We start from the raw sequence: 19,008 nt of genomic DNA, 5'->3' as shown, positions 1-19,008 counted from the left end.
ATAAGACCAAAAAGTAGATCTCCTTTACCACCTGTTACTCCCTAGCAAATTGCCTTATTTTCTTCATAACAATTATCACAATATGAAATGATCATCAGTTTACTTGTTTACTTTCTCCCTCTCCAACACCTGATAAAAATATAACTTTCATAAGTAAGTGCAAAGGTTTAGATCTGTCTTTTTAAATTGGTATATGTTCAGCCATTTTCATTCTGTATGGTTCATAGGGTGTTCAGCAATATTTGTTGAAAAAAAAAATGAATCAACCAAAAGCAGTGAGCATCCTACCTCTGTTACTGTAAGAATGAAGCCTTTCCATTCTTCCCCACTTTCCGTGTTCTGTGTCTAAAGTTGAAGACAAAAGCACATAAAGCCAAGAAGGAAACACATGAGTGACTGAGCATAAAATAAATAATTATGACTGAGCATAAAATAAATACTTCATTTTCTTTTTTGGCGTAGAACTATTAATGTGTACTTTTATGAAATATTTCAATATTATTTTCTTTCCAGAAGACATATATAGCTGTAATCTGTTTGCTTACTTAAAACAAATAAGCATGTAAAATTTGCTCAACTTAAAAAATTCAATGTTAGCAAACTTATTTTTGCAGTATGTTAATTCACAGTTACTCTCTCCATTAACAGTTAAAATGGACTGGCTTTAAATTTAAGACAACCAAATTTGGAAGTAGAAACTTCCAATTCTTATCTGTAAATGCTATTACTATGTTATTACTAATAATAACAATATCAGGCCAGGGGTGGTGGCTCATGCCTGTAGTCCCAGCACTTTGGGAGGCTAAGGTGGTTTGAGAACAGCCTGGGCAACATGGTGAAACCCATCTCTACAAAAAACACAAAAAATTAGCCTGGTGTGGTGGTATCAGCTACTTGAGAAGCTAAGGTGGGAAAACTACTTGAGCCTGGGAGGTCAAGACTGCAGCCAACATGTTTTGAGCACTTACAGTGGTAGCTACTATTTAAGCACTTCACAGGTATTACTTGATTTAATCTTCATGGTAACTTGACAAAAGGTCCTATTATATTTTTGTTTGTTTGTTTTACAGATTTCTTCATTTAACAGATATTTACTAAGTACCTTTAAGTGCTAAGCACTGTTCTACATACTAGTTTATAACAGGGAACAAAACAAAAATCCTTGTTCTCACGGAGTTTAGGGTCTAGCCAGGAACAATAAATAATAAACATAAAAGTAAATTTTATAGTGTCAAATAGAAATCAGAAAAATTAAAGGTACAGCAGGGTTAGAGAGAGTAGGAGTACAAATATCGGGTAGGAAAGGAGAAAAAAGTTGCCATTGTAATATAGTGGTCCGGGTAGGCCTTGGTCAGAGGGTTTCATCGGAGCAAGACTTACTTCTGGGTGAAAAAAACGAAGAGACAAAAAAGCGAAGTAACTTGCCTACAATCACATGAATCGATAACTAATAAAACCACCCAAATTCAAACTTAAATTTCTGACACAAATCCTGTGCTCTTCACCATAATATCTGTGAATCATCTGGGGAGCTTGCTTAAAATGTAGGTTTTGAGGTGGAGGATGAGGATCTGAGTTCCTTCGTACAGGTGATTTCTATTAAACGAAAGTTTAAAGACCAGTGCTTTCAAGGTCAATCAGTAATCTCCCAGGAAAAGTCTCTGAGCATATCTTATTTAATTGCAAGTTGTTCTCTTTATGTTATTACTGTAGTTACTGGTTGACTTTCATTGGCTTATTTCGAATGCTGATTCAAGAACGACCTTAACAAACACCAGGTGGGCTCCCTGACTTTGTCAGAGGGCAGGAGTATCTGGTTTCATGGTGCTTGTATACTAAACAAGTGAACGTGTATTTTTAAATTCCAATTCAAAAAAACTAGCTCTTGGCCAAACACAAGAAAAAATATTAACAAAGTATAAGACTTAGCCTCTCTTGTAATTTCTCTTTACTTCAGCCACTGGATGTGAAGACGTGAATGTTATTTTAACCACAACCCTTTACAGACTACTGTTTCTCCTTACTCACCTTCAGTTGTACTTCCTCTTTTGGCAAAACAAGGGTGAATTTTGCACAGTTTTTTTCAGTTGAATTTTGGTCAGTAAGAGATGTGAGGTCTATTATGTCTAATTTGTCAACATACTGCAAAGATAAAGGAAGGTAACATTACATGATTTCACGGGTAATAGACATTAGTTTTAGCAGAAAGCAAAGTAATATCTTCCTTTCAACTGATTAGTACTTTACATGATACCCTGGTTTTCCTAATCCCACAGGACATGTGGAACTATATTATGTGGTGGTATGCTGAACCTGGCTCACACAGATTTGCAAAAGCCAATTGTTAATTTTCAGGAATTTTGTAAACACATTGTTAAACACAGCCATTATTAAAAATTAAATTATATAAACATACCAATAAATAAATTACAGTCCAATCAAAAGTAATTAGGGCAGGCACAGTGGCTCACACCTGTAATCCCAGCACTTTGGGAGGCCGATGCAGACAGATCACCTGAGGCTGGGAGTTCGAGACCAGCCTGACCAACATAGAGAAACCTCATCTCTACTAAAAATACAAAATTAGCTGGGCATGTTGGTGCATGATTGTAATCCCAGCTACTCAGGAGGTTGAGGCAGGAGAATCGCTTGAACCCAGGAGGTGGAGGTTGTGGTAAGCCAATATCGCACCACTGCACTCCAGCCTGGGCAACAAGAACAAAACTCCATCTCAAAAAAAAAAAAAAAAAGTAATTAAAACACAATTTGTTACATTCTAATTATATTTCTAAAATTTCCTGTTCTCTATGTTCTTAAGGTAATTTACATATTCATTTCTGTATGGGGAAAAATACCATATAATACTGTGCTTTTCTTCCCAAATATATGTTCAGTGAGATCATATTGATAAGTCGAAATCAGCCATGGTGCGAGTATTTTACACCATGAAAACTGATAAACCTTACAAATCAAGCTTGATTTATTATTTTGTTGATGTCCAGGGGCAGCATTTTTTTTTTTTTTTTTTTTTTTGCAAAAGGCCGAACAGTACCATACTTCAGGGACACATACAGTCTTTTGCACATTCTTTGTCTTTATTTTATTTAGAAACACTTTAAAGACGTTTGGTTGGGTGCAGTGGCTTACAACGGTAAACCTAGCCATTTGGGAGGCCAAGGTGGGCAGATCACAAGGTCAAGAAATCGAGACCATCCTGGCCAACATGGTAAAACCCCATATCTACTAGAAATACAAAAGTTAGCAGGGCATGGTGGCAAATAAATGGCTCACATTCATTGATTTTAACGAATACATGATGTTTTGACATAAATCATTATTTTCTTTTTACTCATTAATGTAAATGAAAATATTAGATAATATCCATGTCAAATATCATATTTAATGATAATAAATTTATTATGGAAATAGCAGATTTAAATACCATTTCAATCTCTATTTGTCAAATTATGATTGAATTATCTTAATAGTTGGTTACCAATCCAAGAGTTAGGCAAAAATAAAGGAAAGCATTCTGTGAAAATCAGTTGTCATTATGAACATTACAATAAAGACTACTGTGTATTTTTCTAATTGTGTACTATACACTGTTTATATCAGTAATATTTGTAATGAATTTATGTACATATATATTCATAATTCTTTCTAGAAAGCCATTCAACATTTACTACACACCACTGATTATGGCATTCCTATTAAGAAATTCCTATCCTATCCAAGTATAAAAAAAAAATTTCTTCTGAGAAGTTGGTTGGTCAGTTTCCACTGTCTATATGCAATGCACTTGCCTTCTAGTAGTAGAAACAACCACCTGTAATAAGTATAGCGGGGTTTTTAAGATATATATATATTTGCTAAATTAGCCTCATTCTTGAGTTCTTTTTATCTCCTTTTATGTTTCTTTCAATTGTGCCCAATATAACTTATTTTATTGTATATTTGTAAGTCTTATTTTTCTGAGTAAGGTAGGACATAAAAATAGGTATATAATTTTTTTTCCCAGAGCTATTTCCATATTGATGAGATAGATAGTAAGTTTGAGTTGGCCTGGTTATTTTCAATTTAACCATTCCATAATGTATATATACTTCAAAATACAGCATGTGTACATAATAAACAGTTTTATATGCCAATCTTAATTTAAAAAAATATGAAAGGAGAGGTACAAGGGAAGAAGGAATCTAAAATTAAACAGAAGTCTTTTTCTGAGAGATTGTCTAGGTCAAGCTTAGTGAGTTTTGCTGCAACAAAGGAGGAAGCAACAGAGGAAGAGGTGGCAGTTAGATAGAGTGCAGTAGCCTGATCCGTTGATTATAGGAAAGGAAGTCATATCTTTTTGTTTTTATTTGTATCTTGCGAAGAGGCTTAAAGGTCATCTGTCTAACCTTACTACCATCTGATGGCATCTCTGTCAGGGTATCCTTTCATTAGTCATCCAGCCTGTGTTCAAACATGCCTAACATGGAACTCATGCCTCCTGAGCACTTCTACCTACTAGCAAGTTTTTGCTTGTATTAAACCACAACTTTTCTCCAATTTTCATCCATTGCTCCTAATCTCTTCTTTCTGGAATAACACAAAACAAATTCAGTGACCCTTTCACATGACTTCCTGACAGCCTTTCATATATTTAAAGACAGCTTTAAATTCTTCCTTGTTGTAAGATAAAAATGTACACTCTCACCTTGTCTATCTTAGTGCTTTATTCGAAGACTACCACTCAAAAAAGTTCCCAAAAGGTCTGTATATTCTTTTAACAAAATTGGTAGATGCGTAATTCTGAGTCATTTCATTATAACAATCATCTCATGGCATTTTGATGAAGAAGACTCGTTTAGGAGCAAGACCTGGATTGTACCTTTCGTATTACCTCTCTGACCTTGTACAATTTCTTAATCTTTAAACTTCACTAATTTCATCTATAAAGCCGGGGTTAAAATAGCAGCCATTCTGTAGAGTTGTGAGAAGTAAATTAGACAATGCATGTAAAATGCCTGAATGCTATGTGCCAGCTACTCTCTTAGATCCTTACATGTACTATCTTATTTAGTTATTTTGAGAACCTTATAAAATAGACTAATATTTTTATTCTTATTTCAGATATTTGAAGACTGTGGAGATCTTTTGTTTGCTCTTTTAGATTCACTTTTATTCCTTCACCACCTAACACTGTACCAGGAGAGAGACCTGTATGGATAACATCGGGGAGCTTCGTACCCTTTGCGTTCTTGTTGGGTTGGACCACTGGAGAATGGTGGCAGAAGATCAGAAGACTGAGGCCAGGTATTTATTACCTAACACAGTTGCTCCCTCAATCAAAGATCATACTCTTCTCAAGGCAGTCATCTCTACACAATTCTCACTACTCTCCCACTCTTTCCTCTCAGTCCTAGGTGTGGTAATGGACATTGTTATTCGCCTCAGGGTTCTGTACTATCTTTTGTAATTTTCTTACGCTCTGTTCACTACTGTGCATATTTATTAAAGCTTTATTAAATTCTCTTCAAATTGCCCAATTCGAGGTGTCTTTTGTTTCCTGCCAGTTCCCTGTCTGTTGCCACTGAGACACAGATCAGATAACTAGCTCAAGATTCCACCGCTAACAGTGGTAGGGCTAGGACAAACACCCAGGCAGGCTGTCCAAAGAGAACAGGCTCTCGATGACTAAGCTTTACTGCCTCTTGCCGTGTGGTAAGTGAGCAACAACTGTTAGCTCTCTCATTTACGGTGCATTAGAAAAGGTTAAAATGAAAGCTCTTTTATGTTTACTGAAATCAGTGGGAAATTGGAATGCATAAAAGAGAAATTAATTTTGTAAACTGTATTATGGTATTTGAAAACACTCTTGTATAAATCTTGTCTATACAGGACTCTGATAAACATGACTATTTTAAGTTTGTTTTTGTATTTGTTTCTCTTCAGCGGTTTCTGCCTGGTTTGCCAATAATGGCACTGAAATGATTTTATGTGGAATACATTATGCAGATTATTTTTCTGTCTCTTTCATTAGATGTTAGCTTCTAATAATGCAGTTCTAAGAAGTGTGGGCTACTATATCCAGATCCAGAATGTTTATATTTAGTCAAGTTACTGGCTCATAGAAAGTCCTATAAATATAGTGTTTCAAGGTAGGTAAGCATTTGCCACTAAAAACTACATCTTATTCCTGAAAAGAACTGAAACATACAATCAGAATTTGAAATAAATATGAATAAGTAAACCTTAGAATCCCTTTATTGTTATTCTCACGTTTAGTCCCTTGGAAGTCCTGCTTTGTGGGATATGTTTTTGTCTTTTTAGAAAATTTAAATAGCGGCTTTGTATGCTCTGGAGATCGTTATGTCCCTTTCCAATTATAACTGCATACTACAGCAGATCAAAAGTGCGAGAAATTGAAGCTATCACTTGGCATTAAGCAATCTATGTGCAGATGTCTTGTTAAAACTTTTCACTTTTTAGCTAAGTTTAGTTATCAGAATCAGAAAGAAAAGAACGAAAAGTAAAAGACATGAGCCAGTATCTTCTTCTGAATTGTCCAGGAAAATTTTTCATTGTTCCTGTAATCATTGACAGCCCCCACAGACTTAAACATTTTTGTTTGAACTGATTTTACCAGAGCATCTTTATTCTTGGATAGCAGAAAATCCAAAATGAATAATATTCTACGTGATAAGGGCATACTGGGAAACAATGGAATTAACTGAACACGTTTACTTACTATTGTACTTTTTTTGTCAGAATAAAAGAAAAGTGTAGTGCCTCTCAACTCTGTCCAGTAATGCTCATACTCCTGTGGGAAAGAAATCATAAGCATTATTTCATTAGTGTATATTCAACTATTTTTCTAATGGTATTATCTTTTGTAACTTTCTTAATTGCTTGTGTGATATAAGAAGTTTTCTTTATCATGGATAATTCTAACTTTTATCACTTAATTTTACATTTAATTCTTTTCATTTTTTGAGATAGGTTCTGTGGTCTCAAGATTTGCCCAGGCTGGACTCTCCAAAGAATGGGCTCAAGCAGTTCTTCTGTCTCAGCCTCCCCTCCAAGTAGCTGGAACTACAGGCACATGTCACCATGCCTGGCTTAACATTTAACCAACCCTCCCTCCCTCCGTCCCTCCCTCCCCGCCCTTTTCTTTTCTTTCTTTCCTTCCTTCTTTCCTTCCTGCCTCTCTCTCTTAGTTTTCTTTCTTTCTTCTCTATTTTCTTCTACTTTCCTTTCTCTTCTTTTTCCTTTTCCTTTTCTTTCTTCTTTCACAGTCTTGCTCTGGCACCCATGCTGGAGTGTAGTAGCACAATCATGGCTCACTGCAGCCTTGAACTACTGGGTTCAAGCAATCCTCCCACTCCAGCCTCCAGAGTAGCTAGGACTACAGGCCCATGTCACCACTTGATTAAATCATTCTCAAATTTATTTTAGCATAACATTTCAGATAAGGATATACAATCATGTGTCACAAAAAGATCTTTTGGTTAGTGACAAATGCCTATGTGACAGTGGTCCCATAAGATACAATGGAGCTGAAAAATTCCTATCACCTGTCATAATGTTGTAGCACAATACATGACTCAGATGTTTGTGGTGATGGCGGTAAACAAACCTACTGCATTGCCAGTCAAACAAAAATGTAGGACATATAATTATGTACAGTAAATAATACTTGATAATGATAAGTGACTATGTTACTAGTTTATGTGCTTACTATACTATACTGTTTAATCATTATTTTATAGTTTACTCCTTCTACTTTTAAGAAACATAACTGTGAAGCAGCCTCAAGCACATTCTTGGAGATATTCCTAAAGAGGGCATTGCTATCATACAGATGACAGCTCCATGCATGTTATTACCCCTAAAGGCCTTTTACTGGGGCTTGGCATGGTGGCTCATGCCATAATCCCAGTACTTTGGGAGGAAGAAGTGGGCAGATCACTTGAGTCCAGGAGTTCCAGACCGGCCTGAACAACATGGCAACACCCCGTCTCTACCTAAAAACATAAAAATTAGCCAGACATTGTGGTGTGCACCTGTAATCCCAACTACTCAGGAGGCTGAGGCAGGAGAAGCACTTGAACCAGGAGGCGGAGGTTGCAATGAGCGGAGATCATGTGACTGCACTCCAGCCTGGGCAACAAAGCGAGATTCCATCATGGGTAAGAAAAAAAAAATTGAGACAAGATGAGAAGGTGGAAGACAATAATATTCATAATCTTGACCCTGTGTAGGCCTAGACTATTGTGTGTTTTGTGTCTTAGTTTTAAACTAGAAGCTTACAAAGTAAAAAAATAAAATATTTTAAAAGTAGAAAAAGCTCACAGAATAAAGATATAAAGAAAGAAAATATTTTTGTAAGACTGTCCAATGTCTTTTTTTTTAAATTTAAGGTAAGTGTTATTACAAAAGAGTCAAAAAGTTAAAAAACTTTATAAAGTAAAATAGTTACAGTAAGCTAAGATGAATTTATTAATGAAGAACACAAAGTTTTTTATAAACTTAGTGTAGCCTAAGTGTACAGTGTTCATAAAGTCTACGGTAGTACCTGGTGATATTCTAGAACTTCACATTTACTCACCACTCACTCACTGACTTATCCAGAGAAACTACCAGTCCTGTAAGCTCCATTTGTGCTAAGTATCCTATACAGGTATACCATTTTTTCTTTTATATCATACTTTTACTCTACTTTTTCTATGTTTTGATTTGTTTAGATAAACAAATTCTTATCATTTTGTTACAACTGCCTACAGTATTTAATACAATAACATGCTATATAGGTTTATAGCCAAAAAGCAATAGGCTGTATCATATAGCCTAGGTGTGTAATAGGCTATACAATCCATGGTTGCATAAGCATACTCTGTGATGTTCACACAATTATTAAATCACCTAACAAGGCATTTCTAAGACTGTATCCCCATTGCTAAGTGACTCATGGCTGTAATTTGATTTGTGTTTAAGTAGTTCATTTTCCAAAACTTTCCTCATTGATTTAAAACTATTTATGCTATTTCAGTGGAAGCTTACATGTGTCAGATGGACCAGTGAAGGGCCCAGGATAGGAAAAACATATACTATCTACCTTCTAGAACAGATTAAAAAATTTAATAAACTAATACATGTAAAGCACTTAGCAAAGTACATGGCTCATAGTTGGGGTTCAATAAATAATATATATTATTGGCATAGATCAAGAAAATGTGAGAAATTGATAATTTAACACCATCAAAGCTGAACTTTAAAATTCAAATCTCATTCATGTGGTGAATATTTAATAATAAATATGTTCATATTACTCTGGATTCTATAGATATATAACCTTTTAAGTTTAAAATATTGAAATAACCTAATCAAACTCCCATTTCATTCAAAGTGAGTTTATTTAAATTAATACAGAGTGATTATATTAAAGAGTAACAAGTTAAAAAAATAAAATCCTTCGAGATCTAAAGATTTACCTTCATATGCAGCTTTTTCCAAAAGTGTGTATAAAAATATCCAGTTATTTTAATAAACTTGTTAATCATTCCTTCCTTTATGGTTTAACAAGCTGATTTTTTACCGCTTATTGAACTATCACGGCATGTTGACGATTAATGTAAGAAAGTCATATAAAGGGTTTTCTCTTTTATTGTGCATGTGAAGATATTTTGTCTTATGATATTTTGTGTCTTCAGTATTGATACATCCTTTGTATTTTTTAACCAGTAAAATGTTTGTTACCTCTTGAGAATTTATATATTTATTTTCTCAAACAATGACAACTCTATAACCCAATCTTGCTTTTAATTCCCTGGCTACCAGGAAGCTCGATGTTAAATTCATTCTGAACTACAATCACCATTTTTTTCCTATGTTCTTGGTAGAACTATTTTCTTTGTCTTCATGACTAATAAGATAATGTATTAGTTAGCTTCTCCCATGTAACAAGTCACCCTATAACTTAGCGGACTAAAATAAACAAACGATTTCTATTTCTCACCGTTCTATGGTTGGCTGATGGCTTTTCTGATGTGGACTTACTTGCCTATGGCTGAATGGTCTAGGGTGGCCTCACTCACTTGTCTACGGTGGTAGCTGGGAAGGCAGGAACAACTGGGAAGGGAGGGACAACTGGAATCTCACTCCAATAACTCTCGTATCCTCCAATCAGCTAGCTTAGACTTGATCACATGCTGGAAGGAGGCTTCCCAGGAATAAGAGAGAGCAAAACCCAGTTTGCAAGCTTATTCTAAGCCTCTGCTTGTGTCACATTTATCAATGCATGCCACATAAGCCAATCCAGATTCAAAGGGTAGAAAATTATTGTTTGCTGTAAGTTCAATTCTAAAAATTAAAATAAAGGTTAGAGAAATAGATTCAGCCTTTTTGTATGATGAGCAGAAAAGTCACATTTCAAAGAGGCTTACATACTGTAAGACTCGAACATTGGTTGTATGACTGTAGCAATCAACCTCAGGAGCATGTTGGAATTTAGGACAAAGTATCTTTGTTCAAGCCCTGCTATGTTTTCACTCTATCCTCCCCCCAGTTGAGAACTGGTTATAACATGTAATGAACCTGCTGATGCCTCTTGAACCAAGAACAAATTGCCATAGAAAAGAACAATTCAAAAGGGCAGATTATTAGAGGATCAGACAATAAATGGTCCTCAAAGGAGTAATTATAAAACTAGGCAGAGATTCTCTCTCTTGTCTGAAATCCAGATGTCCAACATATACCTGACACATCTCAGAGTCAAGCAGTTTAATAGGACAGTAAAACACATCTTAACTTCCACCCCATCCAAAGTCTTTTCTTTACTTCTTTTTATATAGGATATAAGGTGTTTTTCCTATAACAGCATCACTTTACCTGTCTTTCTACTACCATCTTATACTTTACAATCTATTAATCTATTTTTTTTCTGACAGAAAATTCACTCAATCTGTTGCCCAGGCTAGAGTGCAGTAACATGATCTCGACTCACCACAACCTGCATCCCTCTGGGTTCAAGTGATTCTCCTATCTCAGCCTCCCCAGTAGCAAGGACTATAGACATGTGCCATCATGTCCAGCTGATTTTTCTATTATTAGTAAAGACAGGGTTTCATCATGTTGGCCAGGCTGTTCTCAAAAGCCTGAGCTCAAGTGATCTGCCCACTTCGGTCTTACAAAGTACTGAGATTACAGGTGTGAGCCACCGAGTCCAGCCTACTTTCTAATCTATTCTGCACAGTGCTGCCAGGGTGGTCTATCTGCTTTGCAGAGGGTAGGACTGAGTATATAACAGGTGTGTTTGGGAGGCAGCATGCTCGGCTCAGCCCTTTCCTGTCCTCTCTCAGTTCATGCTACTAGGAGACAGTGGGTGTACTGCTCTGTTCCCTGCCATATGGCAAAGGGCCTCCAAGAGGGTCAGGCTGTGGCTCTTAATCTGAGTCAATGACTTGATGTAGGTCAAGGTTACCTAAATCTGGAGTAAAATATTAGAACAGTTTTGGACTTAAATCTAAACTACACATTGATAATTTATCAATACTAAAAGTAACTAACTGATCTTCATTTGTGTGATTTCTGTGTCCGGTTGTTTTCAAACTTGGGAGAAGAAAAATTCTAATAAAAGAGTACGAAAATGTAAAAGCGGGGGAAAGGGCCAGGCGCGGTGGCTCACATCTATCATCTCAGCACTTTGGGAGGCCGAGGCAAACAGATCACCTGAGTTCAGAAGTTCGAGACCAGCCTGGCCAACATGGTGAAACCCCGTTTCTACTAAAAATTTGAAAATTAGCCAGGAGTGGTGGGAGCGCCTATAATCCCAGCTACTTGGGAGGCTGAGACAAAAGAACCTCTTGAACCCAGAGGGTGGAGGTTGCAGTGAGCAGAGATCACACTCTAGCCTGGGTGACAGAGCAAGACTCGGTCTGGAGGGGAGGGGAGGCAGAGGTGGATAGGGAAGGAGAAGTGAGTGTGACTGCCCGTGGAGCTTCTTAGTAGAGACAGGATTTCACCTTGTTGGCCAGGCTGGTCTCAAACTCCTGATCTCAAGTGTTCTGCCCACCTTGGCCTCCCAAAGTGTCATTTGTGTAATTTTACTAAAGTATGACTTCTAAAATCTAGTCCAACTCCAGGATTGTATGATTCCTGAAGGAAAAACATACAAGAGAAAACCCCGAAGTAAAGGCCTACCACTCTATTCATCTTCTTAATCAGCCTCGTGAGTACAGCATTACCCTGCCATGAGGTAGAAAAACTAGTATTACTGATAGCCAGAAAATGTTTATTGAATTCCCTCTGTATGTACATGCAGACCTCCTTTGTACTACTGAGAAAAACTATAGAGGTGTTCTGTCTCAAAAAAAAAAAAAATGATATGAATTGGGTAGAGTTAAATAAGGGAAAAATGGGAGTTCTATGGGTAAGGAAATGTATATACTTGTGGAAAGCATTAAGTGTTTATTAAATGAGGGAAAAAGCGGGTATAAAGGCACTGAGATGAAAGCAAAGGAAAAGTAAGGTTCCAAATAGCATTAGACCCTGTGAACTGCAACCACAGCTGCAAACCTAACACTAGATCAAACTTGCATTCAGTATGCAAAGACTTATTGGTCACAGTCTTGATTTTGTTTCTAATAAGATGTAATAAATACAAGTATAATCTGAGTCGTTTATAAATATCAATCTCAACAGACAACATCTAGGTACCGATTCATATCTAGAGAAATACTCAAAAATTCAAAAAATTAAGTTAGAAGGACACATCTTTGGATGAAATACATTGGAATGAAGTACAATTTTTTTATTTTTTAACTATCATTTGTGTTAAATCACTGACATAAGAGGCCAAAATAAGACTTCTCAATTTATCACTAGCTTAACTAGGAAACCTACAATCAAGTGGAATTAAAACTTGAGTTTGAGGAGCAGAATATTCAAGTATATCACAATCAAATCCAAGCTAGGCTCCTTAATAGATAAGGAACCTTGAGTAACCTCTGTGGCCAGAACTCACCCATTTGTTTATCTGGGGTTCCTTATTTGTTTGTTTTAGAGAGACAGGGTCTTGCTCTGTTGCTCAGGATGGGGTGCAGTGGTGCAATCATAGCTCATTGCAGCCTCAAACACCTGGGCTCAAGTGATCCTCCCATGTCAGCCTCCTGAGTAGTTGGTACTACAGGGTGTCCCACCATGCAGGGCTAATTTTTTATTTTGTAGAAATGGGGTTTCGCTATGTTGTCTAGGCTGATCTCCAACCAACTCCTGGCCTCAAGCAATCCTACTTCCTTGGCCTCCATAAAAGCTGGGATTACAAGCATAAGCCACCATGCCCCACCTACTCACTTATTTGTGAAATGAATAAAATAATTACCCAGAAGAGTTAGTATAAAAATCAAAATGATACAACACTAAGAAACTAGAATGATATTCTTCATATCTCAGAAGATTGTATTCATTATTATATAGTCTACTTAGTCATCGAAGCAACCTATTCAGTTATGCGAGAGCATAATTACTCTTTGTAGAAAGGAGAGAACAGATTTTAAAATGTAAAGGAATAGCCCAAATTCTAGAATTTGACGGATACTTTTATCTCTTAATTCACTAGTCCTCTTTTCTCATTAATATAACTAGCAAAAATGAATTAAAATGCAAACTCCAGTTAAGTTTCTCACTACCCTCTCCCCAATAAAAAACCCTCTTTTTTTTTTTTTTTTTTTTTTTTTTTTTTTTGTGAGCAAGTAAAGTACATTTACCCAAGGAAGAATGTTGCATAGGGGTCTCCAAAATGGGTTGCATAAATTCCAAAGGTGTGCAGGATGATCCATTGGGAAAGAAAATTTTAGAAATTTTATTATATTTTATTTAATCTTTCTTAATTTATTTTTTATATATTTGAAATAATTTACATGGAGTAAAAGTATGGAAAATTATATATTTATAATTTCTAAGTGAATTAATATTCTCATATTAGGCATCTGTGCTCAAAACGTTTTCCTGAAAGGAATGTGTTATTTAAAAAACTTGAAGAAGATTACTGCCGTAAGAACTGTGTGTAAGCTTTTCTTTCTTTTTCTTTTTCTTCCTTTTTTTTTTTTTTTTTGATGTGGAGTCTTGCTCTGTCACCCACACTGGAGTGCAGTGACCCTATCTTGGCTCACTGCAACTTCCACCTCCTGGGTTAAAGCAATTCTCCTGCCTCAGCTTCCCAAATAGTTGGGATTACAGGCATGTGGCACCATGCCCAGTTAATTATTATGTTTTCAGTAGAGACAAGGTTTTGCTAAATGAATTAGAAGTGAGTAGATTAGTTACAGAAATACTATTTTGATATAGTTATGATGTCCACATGCTTATGTTCAGGTTAATAAGACATATCATGCACACTGTTTTTTTAACTTTACCACATCACAAATTGAAGGAATTACAAGACGTTGCCCAAACTCTTAGTTTCAAATGGTCCCAGAAAAAAATGAGAAATTTTTTCCATTTGTAAGAACTGTGGTGCCATTGATATTCCATCATGGCATTTAATAGCTTTTATTATCAAATACGTCTTCCTATTTAATCCAGAATCCTCATGCTGTGATTCAAATAAATCTTCCCACATTATCTTTTCCACAAAGATTATGTGATTTTCATGGGTTCTTGACCTCAGATCTACAAACCTTCTGGAATTGCATGAAAAGTGGTACATGTTGTATATTTTTTTCTGGAGAAAAGCTCTTTAAATACTTAGAAGTGCCTCATCACAAAAAATGGCTATGTAATGCCTTTGTAGACCAGGTTATTTCTCAGTTATATTTTTTCGAGTTTAAATGTTCTGAATGACTTTGGCAGAGACCCTACTTTACATTCTGCAGAGCCTCTCAACTTCTTCCAGCTAATCAACTCCAAAGCTGACCTGGCTATATACCTTTGGCTCACCTTCTGTTTAAAGATTCCTTGGCACTTTGCTGCTGATTGCTTGGAAATTCCACTTATTTTCCTTAGATTTTTCTCATAGCTTCTATTTTCAAGTACCCTAATTATCACCAGGCTCACTCTCCTTTGAGCCGTATTACTCGCAGAACTCAAACTAATTTTAAGAGTATGATAAGTGATGAAAAAGAAAGAGAATGAATCTAACCTTTAATGTGAGCCAGGTGTTTTACATATGTTTTCACTTTAATCCTTGAAACCACCACATAAGTAGGCATTATTGTCATCCTCTTGCTCTCTTCTCCCTGACATGCAAGTAAAAGGTAGTTTGTGGCCAGGCTCAGCGACCCACGCCTATAACCCTAGCATATTGGGAGGTCAAGGTGGGCAGATTGCTTGAGCCCAGGAGGTCGAGACCAGCCTGAATAACATGATGAAACCCTGTCTCTATAAACAATACGAAAATTGGCCAGGTGTGGCATGCACCTGTAGTCCCAGCTACTCAGGAGGTGAAGGCAGGAGAATCACCTGAGCCGGAGATGTTGCGGCTTCGTGAGCAGTGATTGCACTCCAGCTTGGGCAATAGAGACACTGTCTCTCTCTCTCTCACACACACACACACATACACACTTTGCTATAAATTCAAACAGAAACACAAGTTAATTTCATTGGAAATATTTATGCCTATAATTATTCATTCTGCTTCAAAGAGTGCTTTCTAAGAGAAGGTAAAGAGTAGAAATTTGGTAAGGAAGACAGCACTCCTACTAAATTAAGCCTCATGAAAATAGGATCTTTGTGTTTTTTTTTTTTTCATATTCTCCAGAAATAAGAGTAATGCTTGGTGCATAGGAGGCACACAATAAATGTTGCTTGAGTGAATAAATTGATTGAACACCTACTGTATCCCAGAATTGTACCTTAGGAGGCAAGTAGCAAGTAGTATTCTATCTTATAGTTGAAGAAACAGTCTCAAGGAGATTGAGTAACGTGCAGAAGAACACAAGCTGTAAGTGGCAAAACCATCAGATAGGCCGGGCACGGTGGCTCAAGCCTGTAATCCCAGCACTTTGGGAGGCTGAGGCGGGTGGATCACGAGGTCAAGAGATCGAGACCATCCTGGTCAACTGGTGAAACCCCTTCTCTACCAAAAATACAAAAAATTAGCTGGACATGGTGGCGCATGCCTGTAATCCCAGCTACTCAGGAGGCTGAGGCAGGAGAATTGCCTGAACCCAGGAGGCGGAGGTTGTGGTGAGCCCATATCATGCCATTGCACTCCAGCCTGGGTAACAAAAGCAAAACTCCGTCTCAAAAAAAAAAACAAAAAACAAACAAAAAAAAACTGTCAGATAAAGATACTGTAAAAATCTTACTCTTTCTGATAGTGATACTAATGGCATGCCTTCTTTAAGCATTAAAAAGGAGCTGCTATCATAAACAGTTATAACAAATACTTTGGCAAACATTCAATGAACAACCAAATTTAAATTACAAATTAGAATTTTTTTTCTCAACTCCCCTTTCCTAACAAAGTGTGACTATCTGGCTTATCTGTGGTGACAAGATTAAATTTACTTTAAAAGCATATAGGATCAACCTAAAAGTATTCTAATATAACTGAAAGATAATTTATGTATGTTTAACATCCATAACAGAATACAAATTACTCTGTCTTTACTCTCAAATAAATGATCTGATAATATATATAAGAAATGCGAATATGCTATTATAGATTTTTCATGTATATAATTTTTCCATAAGTATTCATGAATCCTCAGAAAATATATTTCATCATCATTAAATATTTCTGATGACATTTCTGAAAACCTTAAAATTTTTCTAGTTTTAGTCAATATACAATTTCATAAAATTTGACCTAAATTAATGATTTTTTTCTTTAGTAACAGGCAATTTTGGGCTTATTTCTCTAATTAATTTCAAGTCATCCATAATTACTATTTTTAAAGTAATGATTTTAACAACTATAAGTTTTAATTATTATATTAAAAAATACAGACTGCTTCATATTCTTAGAGCAAAGGTATTTATGTAACTTACTGTACTTAATACCCAAATAGTAATCTAAAAATTAAAAGTCACTATCTTGAACAGTATTTTTAGAATACATAACTATATATAATATTAAACAGTATGAACTTGGTCATTTTAATAACTTTTACAGAAGTCATTTTTAATAAATTGATCATTATAAACTTCAAATGACTGAGAAGAGAAGCAGGTTTAATTTCAATCATGATATCATCTTATCTTAATTGTACATGCCATCATTGAAGCATAGCAATAAATTGTGGAGAAAATACAAGAAACATTTTATCTCTTAAGCCAAAATCTTCTGTGATGTTTAAATGAATTCTCTGGAAATTTAGCTTACTGATTTTTTATATTAGTGCCTTAATATTACCACTTAAGTTATTATATATATTATACATATGTATACATATAGGTAAGTCATACATTGTATTTAAATTATGAAATATTGGAATCATTCTTCTGAGCTCAAAGAAGAGATGATTTAATTCCAGCAGAAATAAGGAGGTCTGAACACATCACCATGAAATAAATACTAAATTAAAACAGAAGTCTTTTAACATTATCATCTATAGACTCACCTGGTATCCTGACCGCTTGACTAATAAAAAACCTTCAAAGTACAAAGGTAGAGCAGTAATCTTTAACCTTTCCTGGAAGATCCTGCGAGGGGCTGGTTTTGGGGGCTTCTTAGCCATCATACCCCTCTCTTTGGTGTGTGGTTTTGTTTCAACTTGATCTGGTCTCAAACAAAATGAAATCTTCCTTGTATAAGAGGAAGAGGCAACTGTTCAAAGAGGAAGTCCCAAATTGCTTTTTAACCACCAACACCACCACCAACAGGACACACACACACGCTCACTCACTTTTTTTCCATTACTTTTTGTGAGATCAGAAAGAACAGGTGTAGACTGACTTTTAGAGGGCAATCTCTGGGTAACCCACATGTGCTTAGATTTAAAGTAGCAAAATAAACAGAAGATTAACATCACCTGACGATGAAAGAAACAGGTGTAGAGATTGTGAACTTTAGAGGAGACATCGACAAGACAGTTATTCTTTCTACCTTTGTTTTTGTTTATTGCTGTCCATTTTTATTTGCAGAAGACATGAATAAACTCTACTTCATTAAAATTACTTCATAGAATAATTTATTAGTACTATTTCTGTTGGTTAAATATTTCAGGGCCAAGTTTTGTGTAAATAAAAAAATAATTCTATCTCATGCCCATTTGATGCTTCGTTAAATAAAATCACAGTTGTGGGAACATGGAATATGGAATATTTTTCTTTTTTATTTTTATTTTTTGCCAATAGGTATTACAAGTGCATGAGTTTCCAATGAATACTTAGTGCTGTGTTTTGAATGTGTCCTCCAAAGTTTATGTGCTAGAAACTTAATCCCCAATTAACAGTGTTTAGAAATGGGATCTTTAGAAGGTGATTAAGTCATGAGGTATCTGCCCTCACAAATCAATTAATACTGTTATTGAAGGAGTGGGTTTCTTTCTCTTTTTGTAGATGCAGGGTCTTGCTCTGTTGCTCAGGCTGGAATACACTGGCACAATCACAGCTCATTGCAGCCTTGACTTCTCAGGCTCAAACAATCCACCCACATCAGTCTCGAGTAGCTGGGACTACAAGGCAGGTGCCACCCACCACTCGTAGCTACCTTTTTTATAGAGACAGTATCTCCCTGTGCTGTCCAGGTTAGTCTTGAACTCTTAGGCTTAAGTGATTCTCCTGCTGTGGCCTCCCAAAGTGCTGGGATTACAGGTGTGAGCCACTGCACCTGGCCTGGAAGTGGGTTTTTTTTAAGTAAAAGCAAGTTTGGCCAGGCATGGTGGCTCACACCTGTAATCCCAGCACTTTGGGAGGTCAAGACAGGTGGATCACGAGGTCGGGAAATCAAGACCATCTTCACTAACATGGCAAAAACCAGTCTCTACTAAAATACCAAAAATTGGCCAGGAGTGGTGGCACAACTGTAGTCCCAGCTACTCAGAGGCTAAGGCAGGGGAGTTGCCTGAACCACGAGGC

At 36.1% G+C, this 19,008-nt stretch overlaps 1 protein-coding gene across 2 annotated transcripts in view; it reads right to left on the bottom strand.

Moving 5' to 3' along the window:
- STAP1 (signal transducing adaptor family member 1) overlaps positions 1 to 17,829 on the bottom strand; it is a 47,011-nt gene extending 29,182 nt beyond the window's left edge. The window contains exons 1-4 of one of the 2 annotated variants that reach the window (XM_003931891.4): positions 17,550 to 17,828; positions 6,737 to 6,808; positions 2,029 to 2,142; positions 289 to 345 (exon numbers count right to left, since the gene is read on the bottom strand). In XM_003931891.4, coding sequence (XP_003931940.3) covers positions 289 to 345; positions 2,029 to 2,142; positions 6,737 to 6,808; positions 17,550 to 17,669 — 363 coding nt within the window. In that variant the 5' untranslated portion in view covers positions 17,670 to 17,828. Of the gene's footprint in view, positions 1 to 288; positions 346 to 2,028; positions 2,143 to 6,736; positions 6,809 to 17,549 lie in introns of both variants that reach the window. The other variant, XM_074396218.1, reaches the window with a different exon arrangement.
- Positions 17,830 to 19,008: the final 1,179 nt, after the last annotated feature.

Source organism: Saimiri boliviensis, chromosome 3 (assembly GCF_048565385.1).
Source record: "Saimiri boliviensis isolate mSaiBol1 chromosome 3, mSaiBol1.pri, whole genome shotgun sequence".
NCBI lineage: Eukaryota > Metazoa > Chordata > Mammalia > Primates > Cebidae > Saimiri > Saimiri boliviensis.
This window is presented reverse-complemented; position numbering and strand designations above follow the sequence as displayed.